General features: G+C 36.1%; 1 protein-coding gene across 38 annotated transcripts in view; it reads left to right on the forward strand.

Moving 5' to 3' along the window:
- Nucleotides 1-24,505, forward strand: part of ABI3BP (ABI family member 3 binding protein) — a 253,905-nt gene that overhangs the window by 149,531 nt on the left and 79,869 nt on the right. For 13 of the 38 annotated variants that reach the window (XM_059164296.1, XM_059164302.1, XM_059164308.1 and 10 more), the window contains 16 exons: nucleotides 2,102-2,182; nucleotides 2,602-2,661; nucleotides 3,468-3,551; nucleotides 5,213-5,260; nucleotides 9,035-9,094; nucleotides 11,319-11,378; nucleotides 12,179-12,262; nucleotides 14,015-14,074; nucleotides 14,820-14,903; nucleotides 16,478-16,534; nucleotides 17,678-17,737; nucleotides 18,389-18,472; nucleotides 21,361-21,435; nucleotides 22,276-22,332; nucleotides 22,999-23,070; nucleotides 23,539-23,586. The exons of 2 other annotated variants lie outside the window; for them this stretch is intronic. In XM_059164296.1, the coding sequence (XP_059020279.1) occupies nucleotides 2,102-2,182; nucleotides 2,602-2,661; nucleotides 3,468-3,551; nucleotides 5,213-5,260; nucleotides 9,035-9,094; nucleotides 11,319-11,378; nucleotides 12,179-12,262; nucleotides 14,015-14,074; nucleotides 14,820-14,903; nucleotides 16,478-16,534; nucleotides 17,678-17,737; nucleotides 18,389-18,472; nucleotides 21,361-21,435; nucleotides 22,276-22,332; nucleotides 22,999-23,070; nucleotides 23,539-23,586 (1,074 nt within the window). The remainder of the gene's footprint in view (nucleotides 1-2,101; nucleotides 2,183-2,601; nucleotides 2,662-3,467; nucleotides 3,552-5,212; nucleotides 5,261-9,034; nucleotides 9,095-11,318; nucleotides 11,379-12,178; nucleotides 12,263-14,014; nucleotides 14,075-14,819; nucleotides 14,904-16,477; nucleotides 16,535-17,677; nucleotides 17,738-18,388; nucleotides 18,473-21,360; nucleotides 21,436-22,275; nucleotides 22,333-22,998; nucleotides 23,071-23,538; nucleotides 23,587-24,505) is intronic. 23 more of the 38 variants (XM_059164299.1, XM_059164311.1, XM_059164303.1 and 20 more) reach the window with 18 other exon arrangements.

The following is a 24,505-nucleotide window of genomic DNA, read 5'->3' on the forward strand; positions in this document are numbered from 1 at the left end:
TATGATTTTGGGGTGACAGTTTAACTCGCCAGCTAATAGCTCTTGGGACCCTTCAGTGTGAAGGCCTGAGTAACAAGAGCTCTGGTTAAGTCTTTGTGATTTTCTTGTGCTTCTCGGTGTCTTCTTGGTAACTTTGTATTTGCTTTCTCTGAAAAATTATATTTTCTCTTTGATTCTGGTTTATCAAAAGCTTACTTAGTTAAGTATATGACTAGCATATTTAGTTCACTTAGTCACACATTTTATTAAGTGCTACATTAGCATCTGTGAAAAATAGAAATAACAAATGACTTCGTTGAGGAAGGAAATTTCTCATGTAGAAACTTCATAAATAGATATAAAGGAATATGGGCAGAAGCAACATATTTATTGAGTTTTACCAGCTGTCAGGCATGCAGTTAATTGTTAGAGAAGTGAAAGATTATGCTGGTATGCATAATGAGGACCTTGAAATTTATACAGCTTGTGGATCGGTTGTAGTGATAGACAGGAATAATATAATCAGAGGTGGGGTGGTACCAGATGTGTGGATGATAGCAGAAGAGGAGGAATTAGAAGGGCAACCTGATTGGGAGAAGAGGAAAAGACAATGTTCACTTAGCAGATGCTCAAAAATTTTAGTCAATAATGCTACTTTTAGATGGGTCCATGAAGAAGATTTTGAATGATTGATTTCAATGATAGGATTTACAGCATACTCTCCTATCCTCCTGTCAGGTCTTTTCTGCCCTGATAACAGAGAAATGCACTGACAAGTTTTGCATACTGAATGACCCTCCGTATCTTGTTCTTTTATATGACTTCAGTTGGACAGAAGTCTTGGTCTTTTTCCAAAGTGGACTCTCAAAAAAAAAAAAAAGCATCATCTGTTCCGGTTATTCATTATAGTATCTGCTTAAAAATATCAACTATTTCCTCCGTCATGATCTAGGGCCTTTTTTTCCCAATAAATTATACTTTCACATTCAATTCTCATAATTTTTAATCATAATGTTACTAGAGAGATGCCTAAAGATTTTTCTAAGCAGGGTTTTTCGTTGTGTTATCAGATAATATAAAAACAAGAAAGGCTTGGAGACATGTGGAGATACTAAGGATATAACCATTTCATAAGAACAAATATCTTTGTACCCTTACTTCAGAACTTTAAAATTTTTGCCTTTTGGCTATAAAAACAGTGGCACACAGGTAAAGTTCATTTTTAAGAGAGTGTGAAGACTTTTCTCATGGGTTTAACATTTCTTTTTTCAATTACTTTTGATCATTACTTGCTACAGACTCTGAACCCATTACTCCTGGGACATATTGAGGTAATGATCCTTTATGTCCTTTAGCAAGTGCTTTTTCTTGTTCACTGTCAAAGTTCTCTGTGGTGCGATATCGATGATGTTGTCATAATTTGTTATCATCCCATTACAGTATTCAGCTTACAATATAAAAGCCTTTCTAACAGAAATGTGTATGGACTCAGTAAAGACCACTATCTGCCCACATCCTAGCTTGAGACTGCATCATGTCAGTCTCAGTCTGTTTAAACAATGCTGTTGGTTAGAGCTAAGGTCCGAATATGGTTCTCCATATATCCTTTCCTTAGGCCACCAATGCATTATCGATTATGATACCATGAATTTTCTTTAGGCATCTTACTTTCTGTATTTGAAGTTCTCCCTAACTTTTTACTTCATGGTGTTTCAGCTCATTTTGTATGCTTAATCTAGTGAGTTTACCAGGTGGAAAATTTGCCCAGGCTTAGGAATTCTAAATTATAATTAGAAGTGAATACTCTAATGTGCTTTGAACTTCTCTCTCATCATCATATTTTAGGGGCAATTTGTAACCAGTTTTGGATTGGGGACAACTTTCAAAGAAATGATGGCTCCTCATCTTCACTTCTAAACAAAATTTTATTGTAACTTAGTCTTTGACAAACTCTCAATTTTAAAAGGAAACCTATTAATATATCAAAGGAGGAAATATCAAACCAAAGTAACAAAGCTTTCTCCACTCAGACTGACAGATTTTAGAAAGCTTAGCCATATCATCTTATTCAGAGTTTATGGAACCATCAACATTATATTAACCCTAAATTTTCTTCCTTCAGCTACAACAACAAAGAGACCTCGTCGTCCACGCCCCAAAGCTAAAACCACACCCCATCCAGAAGTACCTCAGCCCAAACTGGGTAAATATGTGGTTTCCAGTTTAAGGAATTCAAGCAGTCTACCCCAATTGGGAACCTAAATTCTGAGTACAACTGGTCTAATATACCATCACAAACAGTGGTTCTTCCTTACCTTTTTATATCAAATGCCATTCTTTTCCCTTAGGACTTAGTCTCTAAGCAAATGTGTATTAGCTTCCTTTTGGCAATCTATAGTATGTGTGGTAAACAGACCCTAGAGTGACCTGCTTTTCCTCACCCCTCTTTCCTCCCACTCCCGTAGTTCTGCCTCTTGGTATTAAACATAGTGTAAACCATCTTTTCCCTGCTCTTTCCCCCTTAGAAGGCTTAGAAGCATTATTTTTACTGGGAAAGTGAATTTTCTGACATTTCATGCACTCACAAAAATCTATTTGGTTTCTCTCATTGATTTTGGTCAGTTCCTACCACTATCTTTGAACCAGTTATACTTAGAACCGAGGCTCCAGTGACCACACTAGGTAATGAAACATTTTGTCCATCAGCATCTGCTTTTCATGCTCATTTGAAACCCATTTCATCACCTTCATAACCACAGCTGCTTCTGCTTCACAAGACTCGTGTGTCATCCTCTATTGTCATTCAGTTGCTTCTTAATATATTGAAGAGCATTAAAACCACTCATTTATTTTTAAAAGAGCCAAGTATGAACTAAGTCTAGCATATGTGTCTGCAATGTAATGCATTTGAATTTATAGCATCTCACCTCCACGTAACCTATTAATCACATTTTTGTTGCTGAGTTTCAAATATATGGGGTTTGGGGTGAGGGTATCTATCCTTGATCTAAATTAAATATTGTCACAGCTCTTACAGTGTGACATAATTCTTGTGGCGATCTAAATTCTTACATTTTTATTTTGTGCATGATTTTGTTTTTTGTTTCGCTATTTTAGGTAATGATGTGGTCTTCTTTCAGTAAAGGGTAAAATAGAAAAAGTACTCAATGCCAATAAATTTAAATTATAAGTGCCATCATTAGTTTAAATTCACCCCATACTTTCTCTACCACCACCATAACTCAGTAAAGGTTTGGAACTTTTTTTCATCTAGAGATCCTTGTGAGAATATCCTTGTTATATTAATGCCTGTTTCTGTGTGACTTTTGTCTTTCATAATAGTGTAAATCACATTAAAGGCAGTTATTGTAATGGAAGCACGTATTTTAACCTCAAAGGAAAAATTTTCTGAAACTTCAGAATTGAGAACAAGTATACTTCTATCCACACTAAGAACACTCTGTTAACCTGAGGTTTTCTTTCTTCAGCTCCCAAAGTGTCTCAGCAAACTCATCATCCACCTCCCAAACCTGAAACCACAGGGAGTCCTGAAGCCCTTCAGACTGAACTGGGTAAATTGGGCAGATCCTGGTGAAGCCCATCCCATAGGGTCCAGAGAAAGTGAAGGAGGAATTTAGAGTTAACAGCCACTTCTACTCTAGAGTAGCCAGGGAGAACATGGTTGGGGGGCTTTAGGTGGTAGTATGAGGGATATTTCTTATGCTTGTGAATTAGAATCTTCTCTCTAAATGTTTGACTTCTCATTCAGTTTTATTCATTTTTTAAATATGGAAAGTATGTGATGAAATGAAATAGCTACAGACCAAATCATGTTTGGATAAATAGAAAATTGATGTTGTTGTTGTTGTTGTGTTGTTGTTATGTGTCAGGCACTATAGTTAGTACTTCATTTTTTCCCCCATTTTTTCCCACTTTTTACAATTTGAATTTAGTTAATTAATATATAATATATTATTGGTTTCTGATATAAAGGTTATTTCTTGCTAATTACAAAGCGAAGTCAACACTAGGTAATGAAGCTCTAGGGCAGGAGTTGGCAAACATTTTCTACGAAGGGCTAGATAGTCAATATTTGGAGCTTTGTGAACATATTTGCATATTTTTCTTTTGTTATTTTACAACCACTTAAAAAATGGAAAAAATCGTTCTTGTGTGGGCTATATGAAAATAAGCTGTGGGTGAGACTTGGTCTATGGGCCATTGTCTGTCAACCCTTGGTTTAAAGAAACAATAATCAGGGTGGGCCAGTAGTTAGGAAGGACTGAATGTTGTAATCACTGTAGATGTGCATGGCTGGGGAAGAGGCAGGTGGAGAAGTACAACAAGAAGGACATATGGGATTGGGAGGGAGACAAACCATAAGTGACTCTTAATCTCACAAAACAAACTGAGGGTTGCTGGGGAAGGGGGGTTGGGAGAAGGGGGTGGGATTATGGACATTGGGGAGGGTATGTGCTTTGGTGAGTGCTATGAAGTGTGTAAACCTGGTGATTCACAGACCTGTACCCCTGGGGATAAAATTATATGTTTATAAAAAAAAATAAAAATAAATAAAAAAAATAAAAAAAGAAGGACATATGCAGAAGGCCGGTGAGGAGAAGCAGAGGCTTCCTTGAGCAGTTGAGGCTGTCTGGCTTCTAAGTCTTGATCAGAACATTTCACTGAGGCTGCTGCAGCTAAATGGGCCCAAATGATCAGTTGAAAATGTATGTTGAATGTTGCACTTAGGAGTTTGGATTTCATGTAGGTCTCAACCAGAATCTGTATATGGTCATGCTTTCCCTGCTTATCCTGCTATAGCTCCGACTGAGTGCCCGTCCCTTATCCTGCTGTTTTAAGAGCCTAATCCTAATCCTAAAAGCTTAATCTTATTGACCAAGTTCTTCGTCTCTTTCCAAAAATGAGTTTTTAGCAAGCTTGGTATGGTCTATTTTGGTATATTACTTATACTAAGATCGCGAAAGAGTGAGACACGTCTGGGGCACTTCACAGGGACAATTGTCTACTACAGAGATAACACTTACTAAGTAATAAATTGATACCCAAGTGCAGAGAGACTCCATATCCCTCAGCTCAGAACATTAGTAGTTTTTGCTTGGTACTGTAGGTGCATTATTACTTAGATACAATTATTTTTGCAGTTCTGAGATTGTATAAATGTTTAACACTTGATTTTTGTTTTTTTGTTATTTTTGGTCCGTTCCTGCTACAGTCCTTGAAGCAGTCACTCCTATGAAAGAGGCTCCAGGGACTGCATTTGGTAATGCCACTTTCTGACCTTCAGCCAAAACTTCCCCTGCTCATTGTCAAACTCATTCCACTCATAGCCATTCACTTACATTCTTTATCTTTGGAGTTGAACATGCATAAAACAAATGACTTCTTGTTCTTATGAGATTCACACCTGAATGTAGTTTGGGATATCTTCCCTCCCTGTAACTTAACTTTAAAATTTGTTCACGTCACCTTCTATTTTAGGCTTAATCTGAATTCTCTGTTAAGGCAAATTTCATATATTCAAGTGAGCACCTGATCTTGGTCTATGCTAACCAAGCAGTGACTGGGAAGTTTCTTAAAATATCCTTTGTGCATAGACCTTTTTTATCTGCCTGTTTTTTGTTAACTTTTAAGGAATATGTTTTTAATAAATTGTCTAACAGATAATGTGGTCAAGTTTAGTTAAGTTTACATAGTAAGCCGCATCCTTAGGGTGACTCTGACTACCCCTTACTCTCAGCCATAGTTTAGAAATGATTCTTAACTTTTTAATGCAGCTGGGGGACTCTAAGAGAATATGATAAGGGGGTGCCTGCCTGCCTCACTCAGTGCAGTGTGTGACTCTTGATCTTGGGGTCACAGGTTTGAGCTCTCATTGGGTGTAGAGATTACTTAAAAAATGAAATCTTAAAAAAACGATAAAAAATACCAATCTTGACTCTCCGAAATACTAACTTTGCTTTTATGTCAATTTTGCCCCCCAAAGTATCAATAACAGAAGAGGATACGGTAGCATATTAGGGGCAAATTTTCACACTGGAAAGATATTTTATAAAACTCAAGAAAAATCTCTCAAGCTATAGAAAACAAAGAAATTTCTAAACCTCATAATTTGCAGAACCATAAACCTTAAAATAACTGAAGGTTATCTTTTTCCACTTCCAAAAACATCCCAATGGGCACTCCATTCACAAACCAAACTTAAAACACCTCTAAATCCAGATGAACCTAGGACTACACCAGATGAAAGCTCTGTCCTTGGTTTCAGGATCCTGCGAGACTGTTACTGGCTGAAAGTGTAAACCCACATACCCTCTAGCAAGGGAATCATGAAGAGTCCTTTTCCCTTCAGGGCTGGCAGAAAGTACATCTTTGGAAGATACATAATATTTCCTCTACCTCAGAGTAGTAGGAAACATGTTTTGTTTCATCTTCAGGCTAGTTGAACACAGAAAATTTTTCTGCATAAAAAGCCTACTGAAGGAAAATAAGGCAGGGTGTTTTTTTTTTTAATTAACTCATAATGTATTATTTGTTTCAGGGGTACAGGTCTGTGATTCATCAGTCTTACACAATTCACAGCTCTCACCATAGCGCATACCCTTCCCAGTGTCCATCACCCAGCCACCCCATCCCTCCCACCCGCCTCCCCTCCAGCAACCCTCAATTTGTTTCCTGAGATTAAGAGTCTCTTATGGTTTGTCTCCCTCTCTGGTTTCATCTCATTTCATTTTTCCCTCCCTTCTCTTATGATTCTCTGTCTTTTTTCCCTAATTCTTCATATCAGTGAGATGATATGATAATTGTCTTTCTCTAATTTATTTCGCTAAGTATAAAATCTTCTAGTTCCATCCACGTCATTGCAAATGACAAGATTTCAGGTTTTTGATGGCCGCATGGTATTCCATTGTATATATATATATACCACCTCTTCTTTATCCATTCATCTGTTGATGGTCATCTAGGCTCTTTCCATAGTTTGGCTACTGTGGACATTGCTGCTATAAACATTGGGGTGCATGTGCCCTTTCAGACCACTACATTTGTATCTTTAGGGTAAATACCCAGTAGTGCAATTGCTAGGTCATAGGGTAGCTCTATTTTCAACTTTTTTGAAGAACCTCCATGCTGTTTTCCAGAGTGGCTGCACCAGCTTGCATTCCCACCAACAGTGTAGGAGGGTTTCCCTTTCTCTGCATCCTCGCCAGCATCTGTCATTTCCTGACTTGTTAATTTTAGCCATTCTGACTGGTGTGAGGTGGTATCTCATTGTGGTTTTGATTTGTATTTCCCTGATGCTGAGTGATGTGGAGTACTTTTTCATGTGTCTCTTGGTCATCTGGGTGTCTGCTTTGGAGAAATGTCTGTTCATGTCTTCTGCCCATTTCTTGATTGGATTATTTGTTCTTTGGGTGTTGAGTTTGATAAGTTCTTTATAGATTTTGGATACTAGCCCTTTATCTGATATGTCATTTGCTAATATCTTCTCCTATCCTGTCAGTTGTCTTTTGGTTTTGTTGACTGTTTCTTTTGCTGTGCAAAAGCGTTTGATCTTGAAGTCCCAATAGTTCATTTTTGCCCTTGATTCCCTTGCCTTTGGCAATGTTTCTAGGAAGAAGTTGCTGTGGCTGAGGTCGAAGAGGTTGCTAAGGCAGGGTGTATTTGCAAATTGAAGATTTTGGGGGTATTTCAACATTAAATGTTAGACTCATCATATAAGGTCTTAAGGAAGTAAAGCATCATTTTGGAGCTTGGTAGATCAGGGAAGGAGTTTAAGTCTTGATGTCACATCAGAATTTGTACAAGTGGACAGGTGAGAATAAACGAAGACAAGAAAAAAAATAGGATATATATAGAGGAAACCAGAGGGGCAGAGGATCTGCTTATTTGAAGTGTCCATCAAAAGCTCTTATTGGTTAATACCACAGAAAATTGAAGGAGGCTTGAATGTTCCATTCAGGAGTCCAATATTGTTCTTATGAGCTTCAGAATCCTTTTCTTTCCACACTGTATGATGTTTTTCTGGTACTGATAGTGTATGGGTGCTTTACTGAATGCCACAGACTGTGAGTGGGTCCTTGCCCAGTCCTCTTGAGTACCTTCCTTTGGACACAGGTCACAAGATATTTCCAAAGCTGAGTTATCAGCAAGGTCATCATACCCATTTTTGGTTATTTGTGTAATGGCTGCTCGGATCTTTAGGAACTTTTTCTGCAACCATAATGTGATAAACATAATAGATATCTTCTTTATTCAGCACCCACGAAAGTGCAAGTTAGTATTTTACTTGATTTTCAAGATGATTAGGGATGTATTTAAGTAAAAGCCTAAAAATGTCCTAGAGTCCACCATGTAGATTCAAATAATCAATCATGAACTAGCTGAACTGTTTCAACAGAGGTAACTATTTACTCTTAACTGTTTCCCTCTGCTTAACAGAGACTACAAGTAATAACAAGACTTCTCATAAGATGAAGAAGTCCTCAACTATAGTTTAGCCAATTCTGGACCAAACAGTTGGTTTCCCCTTGTATTAGCTTATTAAGGCTGCCATAACATCATAGACCGGGTGGCTCAAACAATAGAAATTGATTTCTCACAGCTTTGGAGGCTGGAAATTTAAGATGATGGCTTCAGCAGTTTTAATGTCTCCTGAGGCCTTTCTCCTTGGCTTGTAGATTGTCTCATTTTGCTGTGTCCTCACATGGCCTTTTCTCTGTGTGTGAGCCTTCCTTGTGTGTGCCTCTATTCTTATAAGGTCATCAGTCATACTGGATTAGGGACCTACTCTTACAGCCCCATCTAATCTTAATTGCCTCTTCAAAGCCCCTATCTCCCCTATCTCCAAACACAGTCACATTTGGGAGTTAAGTCTTCAACATAGTAATTTGGGGAGACACAGTCACAGTCCCCTTTATCTAGAAATAAAGTAGTAGTTCTAGATGAAATGTTACACTGACAAAATATATCTTGAAGTGAATTTCATAACCCTTTATAAATTTTTTAAAAACTTCTTTTGCTTATTTTATTACTTCAGTTCCTGTGACAGACCTTGAACCTGTTACTCTTAGAACTGAGACACCTGGGACAACATTAGGTAATGATTCTGTGTCATTCACCAAATACCTTTGTTGCTCATTGTATATTCCATTCAGTCTCCATCTCTTGGCTTTCCCTCTCTCATGAGACAGCCACCATCATCTTCTGTTGCCATTCAGTTACTTCATCTGACAAATCCTGAAGCCTCTTAAAAACAAATTTCCTATTGTTTTTATGAGAGCTGATCTTAGCTTAATTCAAAACATTGCTTTCGCTGGTACATTTGCATTGTCATGTTATCTCGTGCTTTGTTGAACAGTGCTCTCTGTTAAAGCCAAGTTTAAAACAAATTCGGATCTTTTTCTTATCTAGATCAGAGGTAATAGCCATTCCTAGGGTCCTTTGTACATTTAGGTTGCTAAGTCTTTAAAAAATATTTACATGGTATGTTTGTTTCTTTGTTGGTGCTTTAAGTAATGAGACGTTTTATTACTAATTTGACATATAGGAAATTACCTAAATCCAAAATTTTAAATTATAAGCCTTTTCCTCAGTGTGACCCTAAATGCCCCTCCCTTGCACCAGAGTTGAGCCTTCCTTCTCATTTTTTCCCCAATGAGGAAATTCTGTGTGTTTAATTACAAGTGTTAATCTTCATGCCTTGAACAAACAACTCAACCAGACACATGAATTTGCCTCAAAGTACCACCAATGATAAAAAGAAGACACATTGGCATAAAAAGATTAAAAACATTAAATAACGGAAAATTTCCTGTAACTTTTGAAAATCTGACAGCTCTTGGAAAAACCTCTCCTCAGAATCCAGAACCTTAACACCTAGAGTAACACAAAGCTTTTCTCTCTTCAGCTACTAAAACAACACAAAGACCCCGTAGTCCATGCCCCAGACCCAAAACAACACCAAGCCCTCAAATACCTCAGACTGAATCTGATAAATGTGTGATTCCTTAGTTTAAGGGTGAACCCAAGTAGTCTATCCCCATGAGAACCCCAAACAGTGCCAACCTATTAGTGGCTCAAAGTGTGAGGTCATGACATGGTCAGTAATGTCTGCTTTGCCCAGGTGTCAGATAATGTGGCTGGGTGCGATATATTTGGTGTTACAATATCTTACTCTATGTGAGAGTCTTCTCTGATATGCATCTAGTATATTTCTTGCCATCAACTTCCATTCAAATTTTAATGATAAATCTTCTTTATCAGAGCCAATACATTCTGTTCAAATAAACAAAAAAATCATAAGTCCCTTGCATATTTCTGGACCAATATTGGCAATTGTGGGTGATATGCCAGCTGTGGGAGATTTTCTAAAACAGTAGAGTTAGGTACATGTTTGCATGATACATTAAATACTGACCTTGCAAAGGAAAAGATCAAAGTCGATTAGACTTGGACCTTGGGCTTAGTACAGGATTTCAGTGAATGGAGGGAAGAGTGAACCATGGCAGAAGGGCTACACATGTAAGGTGGTAGGGGGTTAGCCACAATGACAGTCCAGCCTGAAACAGACTGTCTTACTTCCAGATGGCCAAAACAAGTTTATTGATGATGTTGCATTTGGAAGAGTCCAGAGAGCCTACTGAAAGAGGATTTTGAGGACCTGATTCAGGAGCTTAGATTTGATACAGAGACCTCAGTGGTCTTTGATTTCTGCTTTATCTGGTCTTTAGCCAAACAGATGCTCTACTGAGTATTTCAGACCGAATGACCATCTTTATTCTGCTCTCTTATGTGCCGTGGTTTGGAAAGAGTTCTCAGACTCTTTCCATAGATGAGTTCTGAGAAAGATCAACATAGTCCACTTCAATGATTAAATTTTATATCTGTTTCAAACTTAAAAACTGTTTATTGTATCCATGTTTACTTAAACATAGTAAGTATACATGTTCAGCTTCCATAGAAATACAGATTGAGCTCAGATTTTTTTAAAAAACAACTTCTTTCCCAAGTGTATGTTAGGTCAATGAATAAAAATATTTTCTAGTGCAGAGTTATCAGAATCCATTAGCTAAAACCTAGGAGAATTTTATGCTGACTTCTTTAAGACAATCAAGATAGTTCAAAGGCTAAACCTAAGACCAAGACTATAGTTTGGCCAAATCTTCAAAGAACAACCATCTACTCTTTCCTTCATTTAGGAGGTTAATTTTTTTTCTTTGTTTTTGTAGAAAGATTGATACAAGTAGATTTGTTTAGATGTGAATGTTCTTACTTTTCATGTGTTTTAAAATTTCTTTGGTTTTACTGTATTTTGGTGGCAGTTCCTGCTACAGTTCTTGAACCTGTCACTCTTAGACCCAAGACCCCAGAAACAACATTAGGTAATAATATATTATCTTTTCAACAAGACTTACTCTGCTTTTGTCAAACCCTGAGTTTCATTTTGCTTTATGTGACCATATGTCGTCATTCTTGGACATTCATTTATATTCTTAAAATTATGAAAACTATTAAGTTTACCTGTCATTTTAAAGAGAACCAGTCATACATGAATGTACTTCAGAACATTTATTTGCCAGGTAACCTATTTGAAATTTTTTCACATTATTTTTGTTTTATCTAAGCAGTGTTGGTTAAAAAATGGTTCTCAAACATACTGTAGCTTCCTACCTCTTCTCTAGACAGATAAAGCCAAGAAATAGCAATCATGGGGCCAGGAAGATCCATTTATTTCACATTTTGTTTCCAAATTTTTTTCTATTTGTGTGATATTGTTTTGTTGATATTTAGGTAATGACGTGTTTTTGTTTTAGTAGTTACATAGAAAGTGTGGAAAGATAGGAAAATTGAATTCTAAATCTCGGGTTTAATATGACCATCCTTCATAATACATTAAAATTTAGCAGTGGTTCTTAACCTTTCTGTTGCCCAATCAACCTGCTCTATGACACTTTGATTATAATTACTAATATTTATTTCTTGAATTTAAAAGGGATTTTTTTTCTTCAAAGAAACTTCTATAGTACAAGAATTATATACAGAGTATACATTACAAAAATCTCAAACTAGAAGGACACATGTCTAAAAGTTGTAGAAAATCTAGAACCATATTTTCACCTCTCATTGCTTCCAGAACAGAAGTAATGTAGTTGTGTGATAACCCTAGAATTTCTTCCTTCAGCCTCCAAAACATCACAACAGACACGTCGTCCACGTCCCAGACCAAAAACCCCACCAACTCTTGAAGCATCTGAGTCCAAACCAGGTAAACAAGTGTTCCTGGTTTAGAGTTGCAGTAGCCTAAACCAGCAGGGGCTCAAGAGTAATCCCAATGTGTGGAAGTAACAAATAGGCCCCATAAAAGTAAAGATATAACTTGTGTTAAACAGCAGTTCCCACTGTAGAGATGGCAAAAGGAACACAGCAGGGGAAAATCTGTGGAGCAACTGAATGCTTCATTCTTCTAGAGTGAAGTCTTCTCTGTCACTGTGCATTTAATTAATTTCCATTTATATACTGAAAATAAAACTTTAGAAAAATTGGGCATATTGAGTTCAAATTAACAACTAATATCTTTAGTATCCCTGGGTAATATCAGCAAATTTGGGGGTATAAATTAGGTGTGGGAGACATGCTTTAATCCTCAGACATGCAATAAGTTGAGAACAAAAGCCTTCATAAATAAGATAGAAGATGGCTCTAGAAATCATGTATGCAAAGACAAGATCAAGATTGATTTCTCACTGCTATCAACAAAATGTACTAGGTACATAAATATGTACATCTCAAAAGTTAGATTAGGAAACTTAAATGGTGGGTCACCTGGGTGGCTCAGTGGGTTAAAGTCTCTGCCTTCGGCTCGGGTCATAATCCCAGGTCCTGGGATCGAGCCCCGCATCGGGCTCTCTGCTCAGTGGGGAGCCTGTTTCCTCCCCTCTCTCTGCCTACTTGTGATCTCTGTCTGTCAAATAAATAAATAAAATCTTAAAAAAAAAAAAAAGAAACTTAAATGGTGCCTTGAAACCACCGTAGTACATGTATAAGTAGAAAGGTAGGAATATGGAGTGCCTGAGTGGCTAAATCATGAAGTGTATGCCTTGGGCTCAGGTCATAATCCCAGAGTGCTGGGTTTGAGCCCTGTGTCCAGCTCCCTGCTCAAAGGGAACGTGCTTCTCCCTCTCCCACTCCCCCTGCTTGTATTCCCTCTCTCCCCCTCCCTCTGTCAAATAAATACATAAAATCTTTTTTTAAAAAAAGGTAGTAATAAAATCAGAAAGAGTGAGTATAAGTGAGACCAACCAAAGGAGAAAGTCTAACAATAGTACTAGTAGAAAAGATGTCTGACTAGAGAGAGATAGTCAAATCCTTCTGAATCTTCATTGGTCTATGGATTCTCACAGTGGAGATTCTTAGGCATCTGATGGAGTAATTGAGATTTGATCAAGTGGACATCAGTAAGCTCTTTGTTGCACATAAAAGCATATTTCTTTGCTTAGAATGAAGGGATAACCTGTTCAATTCATCATGCTGTAGCTCCACTTTCCTCCCAAAGTTGTTAGCAATACACACACATCCCATTTTGATTTATTAGTTAGAATCAGATCATCAAAGGAGGAATAAGAAAATCGTTACCCCACTTAGGTATGGCCAAATTTTAGGAAATCAGAGGTCTACTTTTTTTTAGTTGAATAGTTTTTAGAAGGGAGTTGAGGGAACTTGGAAGGGGAGGTGAACCATGAGAGACTATGGACTCAGAAAAATAATCTGAGGGTTTTGAAGGGGCGGGGGGTGGGAGGTTGGGGGAACCAGGTGGTAGGTATTAGAGGGGGCACGGATTGCATGGAGCACTGGGTGTGGTGCAAAAACAATGAATACTGTTACGCTGAAAAAAATAAATAAATAAAAGAAGTTGCTACATAGTTCCAGAAAGTATATGATTAAGATAAATTTTGAAATGTTTTCAGGTTTTTTAACATTTTAAGCAATTATTTTGTTTATTTTTAATACTTTTGGTCAGTTCCTACTGCAGACCTTGAACCGGTTGTGTTGAGAACTGAAACATGGGTAACAACACAAGGTAATAACACATGCTCCTCAGTAAGTGCTGATTCTCAGACTCACTCCATCAACTTCATAGCTACATGTTCTTTTGCTTCATAAGGACTACATTGTCCTCTGTTGTCACTCCATAAAATTCTTCATCCTAAAAGTTTTGAGGACACTGACTCTTAAAACAAGTTGTCCCTTGTTTTTAAGAGAGCCATGCATAAACCTAACTCAGGTCTTCTGTTGTACAAGTAACCATCTAAAATTGCTCCGTCATCTCATGTGCATTTTAACCATGTTTTATTAAAGCTGGGTTTAAAAAGCAGTTCTTTTGACTCTACTGACTGTTACAGTATCAGGAAGTTTCTTTGTGCATCTGCAGTCCTACCTTTTTTAAAACTCTCTAATATCTGTCCTTTGATAAACATTTTAGTTAATTATATAGCCTTATCTTAGTAAACTATCACAGAGTTTGTATCTGACCATGGCTGCCCCATAATATTTCTGCAGCAGGACTTAACTCTTTTGTTCAATAGAAGAGAACTACGAACACTATTTCACTTCTTGAATTAATAACTTAATTCTGTATGACTCATTCTCAATGAAATTGCCTTTATAAAAGAATGTATACTACTAAGGGTGAAAGTTTCAAATTGAAAGGTTGAAAAGACAGACTTACTAATGTAGTAAGTTTAGAAAATCTGGATTCATGTGTCATGCTACCTTTAGCTTCCAAACTATGGACTCTGTAGTAACCAAAGGTTTTCTTTCTTCAGCTCCTAAAACATCAAAACGGGCCCGTCGTCCACGTCCCAAACATAAAACTACACCAACTTCTGAAGCACCTAAAAAAAAACTGGGTAATTGTGGGTTTCTGGTTAAAGGAGTAGTCTTAGAAGCTCTTGGGAGTCTAGGATTGATGCCGGAGGGAGAAGAGATAGCCCTTGTGATTCCAGTATTGGTGAAGGCACTAGTTGATCTACACTGATCCCACCATTGACTTAACAAAGGAAAACATTGTTTGGGAGACATCTGGATGTTTGGGAGGGAACTGGACTCCTTGTATTTTGTGCATAAAGATCTTCAGTTTTACTATATATTTTATTTACTCTTATTTTATTCCATACTTCTCTAGAAGACAAAATGTCTTAAATAGAACCAATCATTTTTATTTCAAGAAACATTAAGTGCCTTTCATTTCCTCCTAGAGCTACATCAACAGCTGTGAGGATATCATAGATGTAGATGGCTTCTTTTTACTTCTCAGTCTGTAGTACACCCAAAGTCAAAACCCCCAATAGGAGACACTCAAAGATTGAACCAAGGCAATGTGTCTGTGCCAATCAAGATTACTTTTTGCAGGTTTTATGAACATCTATGCATTTAAAGAGAGAGACGTTTGTGAAGGACAGGAATAAGGAGTTAGGAAGAAAGTGGGAAATCTTAGAATTGAAGGGGAGGTGAACCATGAGAGACTATGGACTCTGAAAAACAATCTGAGGGGTTTGAAGCAGCGAGGGGTAGGAGGTTGGGGGAACCAGGTAGTGGGTATTAGAGAGGGCACAGATTGCATGGAGCACTGGGCGTGGTGCAAAAACAATGAATACTGTTATGCTGAAAATAAATAAATAAATAAATAAATTAAAATAAATTTAAAAAGGAAAGAAAGCAGGTATTGAGCCTAGATAGAGGATACAGATCTCCTGGAATAAGGGAAGTTCTGGCTTCTAAGTGGTAATGATAGCAGTGTGTTTAGAAGGGCCCGTAAGAGCAGTTGAAGAAAGTTCTTGAAGGTATGACTCAGAAGTTTGGATCTGAACCTAGAAGTATTAGTGGTCTTTCCTGCAACCTATTCCACATATATAGGGTACAACATTTTTTTGTGTAGAGCAGAGAGCTGCTCTAGTTGGCACCACACACTGAGTGGTTGTTCCTTATCCTAATTAGCTGAATACCTTTGCATCATCTGAGTTCTAAGACTATTTCTACTTACAAGTTCTCAACAAGATGAACATAGTTCACTTTGCTTTGTTCTTTTCTTGCCTCCTTTCAAACATAAAACCATTTACTGTATCCATCTTATTTAGACGTTCTATCTCCTTAAAGCTTCCACAAAAAAGCCAACAATTGCCAGAACACTTTTATTAGTATATATCTGGTAAAATGTTTAAACAAGTTTCCTAGGGCAATAGTCGGAATTAGGTACTTAAACAACTAAGAGAATATTGTATTGACTTTGAGAGGCTTACCAGGTTATGTAGGCTATCACTATTTCCTAAAAAAAAATATTTACTCGGTTATAGGGTGACCAAATCTTTAAGTACTTAATTTCAGAAGAAAATTTAATTGCTATACATTTATTGAAGCAGTGTTATGCTAGTTAGAATCAATTTGCTGACTTTTCACAAATGTTTATTTCATTGCTTTTCATTAGCTCCTACTACAGATCTTGAACCTGGCCCTCTTAGAACTAAAGCTCCAGAAATCGTGGGTAATGAGAATATGTGTCCCTCAAATAGTGCTTTTCCTGCTCATTGTCATACCACTGTAGCCATGGGTCCTACTGCATCCTAAAACCATTTTAACACCCTCTGTTGTCTTCCATTGCAGTCTTCATCTTGAAATTATGCTAAACTCTACATCAAGTTGTGTTTAAGTTAAACTTAAGAAAATTCTATTTTCTTAATAGAATATGTGAATATTCTATTTTCAAGGCACCAAACTGCCATGTAACTTGTTCATTGTTGTTTCATGCGATCATATGTATGTGCTAAAACAGGACTGACTACTTTGAGCTTTGTTTCAAACATGAATTTCCACCTATCCCTTATATGCCCTGCTTATCCTTCATTGATTGCAGAAATACCATATTCTTTAATCACATTACTTTTTATTGTATTAGGATTTGTGTGATTATACAGATGGATCTGTTTTTTCCAAAAATGATGTTTTTAGTTAATTATCAAAATTATAATTGTGCCTAAGTCTTGAAAGTTTAGATGATAGGCTTTCATTATAGAGTAAGATGCTTCTTTCTTCTTTGCTAAGAGGATTTAACAGTTAAGGGAAGCAAGGCCAAAAATGAACTATTGGGATTTCATCAAGATCAAAAGCTTTTGCACAGCAAAGGAAACAGTTTCTTAACTTTTCTTGAGTCAAAGACTACTTAGAAACATTGATGATCACACTGTTTTATGTACTGATCCTCATGCTCTCAAATAAATAAATTCATTATTATATCCATGATTATTTAAATAATAAGCATTTGTCTCCACAAGTAGACTGATATACTTTTTCCAGTAAAGTTAGAAAAGTATAAATATATATAAATGTGTAAAAGTTAGAAAAGTATAAATATATATAAATGTGTAAAAAAGTTTGTTTAGTAAAATTTTACATATTAAAAATAATCAGATAATCAAAACTTCTAGGAAAACTTCTTAATGATCACAGTGTTATTTAGCAAAGTACAATGCTGTACCTATCTTGTGAGATTAATGGTTGCTTTGCCAGAGTGTGGTCAGATCTTCAGAGTGCTCCTTTTCTGTCAGACCCGAAGCTTAAAATTTGACTTTTGCAGTTAGTCTTCAAATGAATTTTTAAAATATCTTTGGTTTATTATTTTTTTTACTAGTTCCTCCTACAGCCCTTGAACCCATCACTCTTAGGACAAAGGCTCCAGAAACTACATTAGGTAATGATATTCTGCATTCTTCAACAGTTCTTTCCTGCTCATCATCAACCTACTCTATCATAATCATAATCACTTTGTCACCAGCTTTATAAAACTGTCTTTTCATCTGCTGTCCTTCAACTTTATTCTTTTTTTTCTTCTTAAGGGCTTTTAAAACTCTTAAAAGAAGTCTTCTATTGTTTTTGACAGTTATGCATGGACCTGGGAATATCTGTCAACCATGTAATCTTGAACTTGTATCATGTACTCTTGTCTAAACTGGGTTCAAATTTAAACCTGAGTTTCAAAGTCGGCCATGTCTGTATCTTCTCCTGACCAAACAAATCATGACAGCTCACATGGTATTAGAGATTCTTTGGGAAAGTTCTATTTCTTGGTATGAACCTACAACCCTACTACCTACAGTGTGGCTAGAGTCCTTATCTATTTTTAAATCTAGACATTTATGAGATTGCTCACTCCTTGACTTGACTCTGTGTGTGAGATTTGTCTCTCAAGTGCTTAAAACAATAGTTAACAAAATAAGAGAAAATATTTCAACCTTGAAATATATATGCCTTGAACTTCAAGGCAATATAATGTATTTTAGAAAATTTTGCTCTTACTTCCAAAACTGTCTTCACTGGAGTAATCTGAAGTTTCATTCTTCAGCTCCTAAACCAGCACAACGAACCCGTCGTCCACGTCCCAGGCCTAAAACCACATCAAGCCCTGAGGCAACTCAGACCAAACAGGGTAAATATGTTATGTCATGGTTTGAGGGGTGAACCCTAGCAGTCCGTCTCAGTGGGGTCTCAAGGAAATGTCTCTGATGGGAAGTAATAGTCTTCATGTTCCCTAAAAGTCAAAGAATGAGTTATGGTTAGCAACTAATTCTTGACTGAAATTTTTCATCTCTTTAAAGATGTGTTAATAGCAAAATTGGCATAATCAATCATAGTTATTTATTGCTATATCTGCTCTTAAAAACATGATCTATTTATTGTGATCATGATTATATAAGCATAAGTATCTTTTTCAGCTTTCAAAAACTGCAACAAGTTACTTTCCTGCATATTTTCATATCTATTGCCTAAACAGCATTTCCAAAGCAAGTTTTCATATTGGTTAGAATCAGAAAATCAAACTCCTAGAAAAACCTCATGCAGAATTTAAAGTTTGTGACTGTCTTCTAGGACGAATAGTCCCCAACTAGTATGACCAAATCCTCAAAAAGAAACTGCTTCTGTCAATTCAAAAGTTAATGTTTGTCATTTGAAACTAATGTTTTGAAAAAAAAATTAAGATTTTCTATGTGTGTTTAAACTTTCTCATGTTCATGTTGTCACATTTGGTTAGTTCCTGCTACAAGTTTTGAGCCTGTTATTCATAGTTATGAGACTCCAGAAACAATGTTAGGTAATGATTTTTGTGACTGCATTATAAGCTTTTTTACTCATTAAAAACCTACTCCATCATTATCATGGCTAGGGTTGCTCCTGCTTCCTTAGACTGCTGTTGTTCTGTTTCATACTTACCTTCTTGGAAGTCAAGATTCTTAATTCAAGTGCTACCTGTTATTTTTAATTTTTTATTTTTTAATTAACAAATAATGTATTGTTAGCCCAGGGGTACAAGTCTGTGAATTGCCAGGTTTACATACTTCATAGCGCTCACCATAGAACATACCCCATGTGAGGAAATCTATCTGCCATGAAACCCCCTTTAAAATTTCATTACCTGGTCCGGGGATACAAAATGATGATAATTAAAGATCATGAATATTTTCCGAGCAACTTACTTTCTATGAGATTTTTGAGACACTTTCACTATTCCCTTCCTATTTTAAAAGATGATTTCTCCTCTTAAATTATCCCCCCCGCAAAAAGAAATGCTTCCTAGAAGTGCTAATCCTAGTAAATATAAGTTACAGGCTTTCCTCACCATGGGTGAATTTTGTTATTCTATATCTTCCACCACAGTTTAGTATTGGTTCTTAATCTTTACTAAGTAGGAATCTCTGAGTATCTAATTATATCAGTAGCTATTCCTATTCCTTAATTAATAATTTTTTATATTATTTTGGTTCTCAAAATACCCTCAGTAGTGATACGAAGCAAATTAGATTAGTAAAGTAAAAATTTTCAAACTTAGGTAATAAACTCAAGATAATATGTTTTAGAAAACATAGGCCTATGTACAATACTTTTGAAGGTTTCTAGACCTAGAAACACAATAGCAACCCAAGATTTTCTTCCTTTAGTTTCAAAAACATGAGGGAAAAATTCATTCTCCTCCCAAACTTTAAACTTCCCAAAGTTTCACAGTTGAAACCAAGAAAGTCAACGATTTCTAGTTTGAGTGCTTCCAGCTTATTGCAGCTGGATCCCAGGATTGACAACTTTCAACTTGTTAACTTTCACTTCCCAGCTCTATGCCTTCTAAGAGAAAAGAGATACAAATATTGATTGTCATCATTACAATTGCAGGTTAACCAGAAGTTTCATGCTTAGGGAAGATCTGGGGTAGCCAAAATCATCATGTGCCCTGCATAAAGATTGTCTCCAACAAAAGATGCATCTCATTCTGTTCTCCTACCATTTCATTTATCTTTTTAAAAATTAGCAATACTCCTTTGGCTTAGTAAACAAAAATTTCCTTGCCTTCTGTGTTCCTGGCACCATATTAACAGTTGAGTGAAGTGAGGTGAGGTGAGGAACAGAGGTAGAGATCAAAAGTAAGAACATGTTTTACTTCTTGAAAAGAAAACAGTATAATTGTGAGGAAACCTTGTTTCCAAAGGGTTTCTGTTGTTTTTTTAGATATAAGGCAATTTGCTTACACAAAAGCAATTTGTTTAATTGAGTGGTAAAAATAGAGAAAATACTTAAGTCAGAGTTCTGTGTGGACTGATAAGAGTTGGGCTTTAAAATATCCTTTTTTTTTTTTTTTTTTTGCATTAGTAGATGGAAGGGTAGGAATAACAAAATAAAAACTCAATACCTATTGACGTTACCCAAGGCGGGGTTCAAATTAAAACACAGAACAAAGCACTCCTAGATGGTACTAAACATTTTGGTAATCTCAGTATCATAAAATCAGTGATAGGAAGCTCTTAGAAAGCCCTTGTGGGAATTCAGATTCAGATATAATAGTAAGAACCCATTTTATTTTCAAATTTTTATGTAACGATGTCAGATTGTAAATCTTTTATACTTTGTAGGCCATTCAGTGTCTGTCACAACTACTTGATTCTAATGTAGTATCTCAAGTGAAGGCAACCAAAACCAATATGTAAGTGATATATAAATATACCTTGAATCACATTAGTTTGTGGGTGTGGTTGTGTTCCAATAAAGCGTTACTTGGATTTTATATCATTTACACATGTCATAAGATATTACTCTTAATTTGTTTTGCATCATTGTAAAACACAAAATTCATTCTTAGCTCACAGGTCAGGCAAAGGGCTGGATTAGGAGGACCATAGTTTTTCAATTTCTGCTTTAAATAATGTATACTCCACATGGCTCTCCATAACCCTATGATTTTGAAGATCTATGCATTTCAGTTCATTGCTACCTTTATCTAAAATCTGTGAAATATCCATACTTACTTTGACAACTTAGATGCTCTTCTTTCAGCTCCCACTGAACTGCAAACTCTTATTTTGAAACCAGTGACATCACCAAGCCTAGAAATGACACAGAGCCAACCTGGTAATTAGACTGTTTTATCTGTCTGGGTACATTGTAAGCTTCAAGGGACGTATTCCAAGTGTTGATTTCCAAATATAAAAAAGCAAATAATACATTTAACACCTCCATATATTGTACATGCTCTTTTCATGACTACCTATTGGTATTAACTTAGTAATTTATTTATAATAATTGCTATTCAACTGCTGAATATACTTATCTTCATTTTATTGTATTTACTCTGTATCACATAAAGAATAATCAAGTATGTGATTAAGTAGTCAGTAAACTACTCAGAAGAACTGATTTTATTCTTCTTATTTTTCACTAAGATTACAAACTTCCTCTTTAGGAATAAATTAAATTTTTGTTCTGCTTTGTGAAAAGAATGCTAGTTCAGTTGCAGCCATCAAGGAAAGTGAAAGTGCTCACTTCAGTAAAGATAACAAAACCAACCTATACAACATTGCCTTTCAAAATTAAAAACAAACATTTTAAGTTAGCAATGAGGTTGCTACCCCTGACGTATATTTTGAAACATAAGATCTTACTTTTATCTAGTATAGGATTATAATTTCTTTTCATCTCCTTTGTGCATCCTGTAACTAGTTAAATGGCATTTGGGGGCTCATGAACAGTACAAGGTATGATTGTTAACAATCAACACTTAGAAAATTGTGACTTTAATTCAGTTATTGGAGCTTCCCTTAGTATTATTAATAATATTGTTATTATCATAACAGCCAACAGTGAGCATCTATAAGTGCAAGACACTTTTCTAAATATTTAGTTTGCATGCATTCATTCAATGCTGGCAATAACCCTCCTTGATCAGTTGTATCACTTTGTGTTCTTTGCTAGTTTCTGAAGTCCTGGAATCGATTACATTAAGCACTGAGTCATCAAAGGAAGCTCTAGGTAAAAATGTTTCCCAATGAGAAGCCAAATATATGTGCTTTTCCATCTCATTGCAGAAGTCATCTTTGGATGTCCTCACAGTTTGTGACATTTCATAGCTCCTCACATCTTGTCTGGGCTCATCCAGTGAATCTTAAAAGCCGCATGTTACATACAGCACATTGTGCAAGTGCCTGCTGTATTTCTATGCAAGTTTCACAATTTCCTTAACTCCCTTTCACTCTGAATGTAAGATTTAATTTTTTAATATTCTAATCATTCTTTAAATACGAATATGCACATCTTAGTTTTCATGTTTATATTCTATTTAGGATTCATCTCTATGCTTTTCAAGGACTCACTCTTTGTCTTTTTCTTACTAGAATCCTTTATCAAAATATGTAAGGAAGCGACATTACCTGCTTTGCTCCAGGTAGAAATTGCTGAAGACACTGCCTGTTTTGGTGTGTGTGTATGTGCCCACACTGAACACTGCCTTGATTTTCTGCCTTCATCTCTGCCCTCTTAAATTGCAGTCATCTTCTTAATCTACCTGAGTGTTATGTATTCTCATGAACATATTAACTTAAGATAACTAACCTCTGTTTTCAAATTAAATACAGTGTTCTATGACAGTGTGTAATGTCCTGCCCATCACTAACCAGCCATTCCCTGTTTATTCTGTAGCACCAACTGTAACAGATTATCTGTATCCCTCTGCCAAAGCACCACTCAGTCCAGAGGAACCAAAGACTGGAGGTGGTAAAAATTTTCATGCTTTGATTCATTTATTCAACAAAGTTTTAATTAGCATCTGTTATGCCCATGGAACATGGAAGTTCAAGCTGTGGTACTTGTTCTACAGTTGAATTCATTTGAAGAGCAGTAGCTTCCAAAGTCCTTGGAGTCTTCAAACTACAATGATAAGTGATCTCTGAATACAGAAATTCTGGCTTCTCTGTGGTATCAAAATATTGAGGCATAATAGCTTTTGACAGCCAGTTAATGACAATTAAAACATTAATATTAGTTGGAAAATTAGTATGACAGAATAGGATTTCCCCTTTGGTTCTCTCTCTTTTCTTCTCTAAATCCATTGTCCTAGCTGTAAAAATATAATGCAGATTCCTAAGAGAATGAGGTGTGCTGATATCCAAGAAGGAAATAGTCGACTATAGTTTAGCATCTTGAAGTTTTCTAAAATTGTTCTCCTTTGTTTTGATACAGTTGTGGAATCTATTACAAATGTGTCTGAACCACCTGAGACCACACTAGGTAATGACACACCTCAGCAGCTTTTGTCCTCATCACCACCATCACCTGACAACCTCAGTTTCTCTTTCTTTGTGAATTCATGTTGCAACATCATTCTTTTTCATGGCAGTTAATTTTCTTTCTAGGTGCTTCTATTCATAACCATTGTCCAAAAAGTCTCTTCTGTTTTGTTTCTAGATGTTGGTCTCTTTCTGTACTTAAGTCAGTGAAACTGTTGAGCCTAAAGCATCTTTTTCCTAACATTAAACATTCTGCCAGCTTGTATTGTGTTGAATATTTCTGTTTTCTTTTTGTATGGTGATCCATTTGATACTTTCTGCCCTAGCAACATATTTTCCATTAACACTCATTCCATGACATTAATTTACATCTTTGACTTTTTTTTTTTTGCTCTAATTTTAAGTGAAATCCAATGCTTCTTCACTGACTCATGCTTTAACATTTTTTAATACTTTGGTTTTCCCTTTAAGATTACTACTAAATACGTCTTTCTAGGATGGTTGAGGAGGTATTAGTTTGAAGTGAGGATTTAAAAAGTAAGGAATATTGCTTACTTTGAGAGAATTTTGGAATCTAGCATCTCAGCATTTTTTAAACTAAATGTATTATGAAGAATTAGGAATGCTATTTTGCTGCAGAGTTACAATTTTCTTTCTTTGTTTTTAATTGTTACCATCCTTTCTGTCATCTACCTGTACTCAAAGTTTGTGAAGCACTATCATAGCCCCAGGTACTTTCCTTCAATTACCATAGAGACATCTCCTCTGCCTTCCCAAACCATAATCCTACCCAGCCCTGATGAGCCTTCCACCGAGCCAGGTAAATATTATTTTGTATTTCATGTAGAAGGTGAGTGTTTGCAGAATTTATAAGAATGGAAAGACAATATGGGCACTATAGACATCAGAAAGCCCAAGTT

Source organism: Mustela lutreola, chromosome 2 (assembly GCF_030435805.1).
Source record: "Mustela lutreola isolate mMusLut2 chromosome 2, mMusLut2.pri, whole genome shotgun sequence".
NCBI lineage: Eukaryota > Metazoa > Chordata > Mammalia > Carnivora > Mustelidae > Mustela > Mustela lutreola.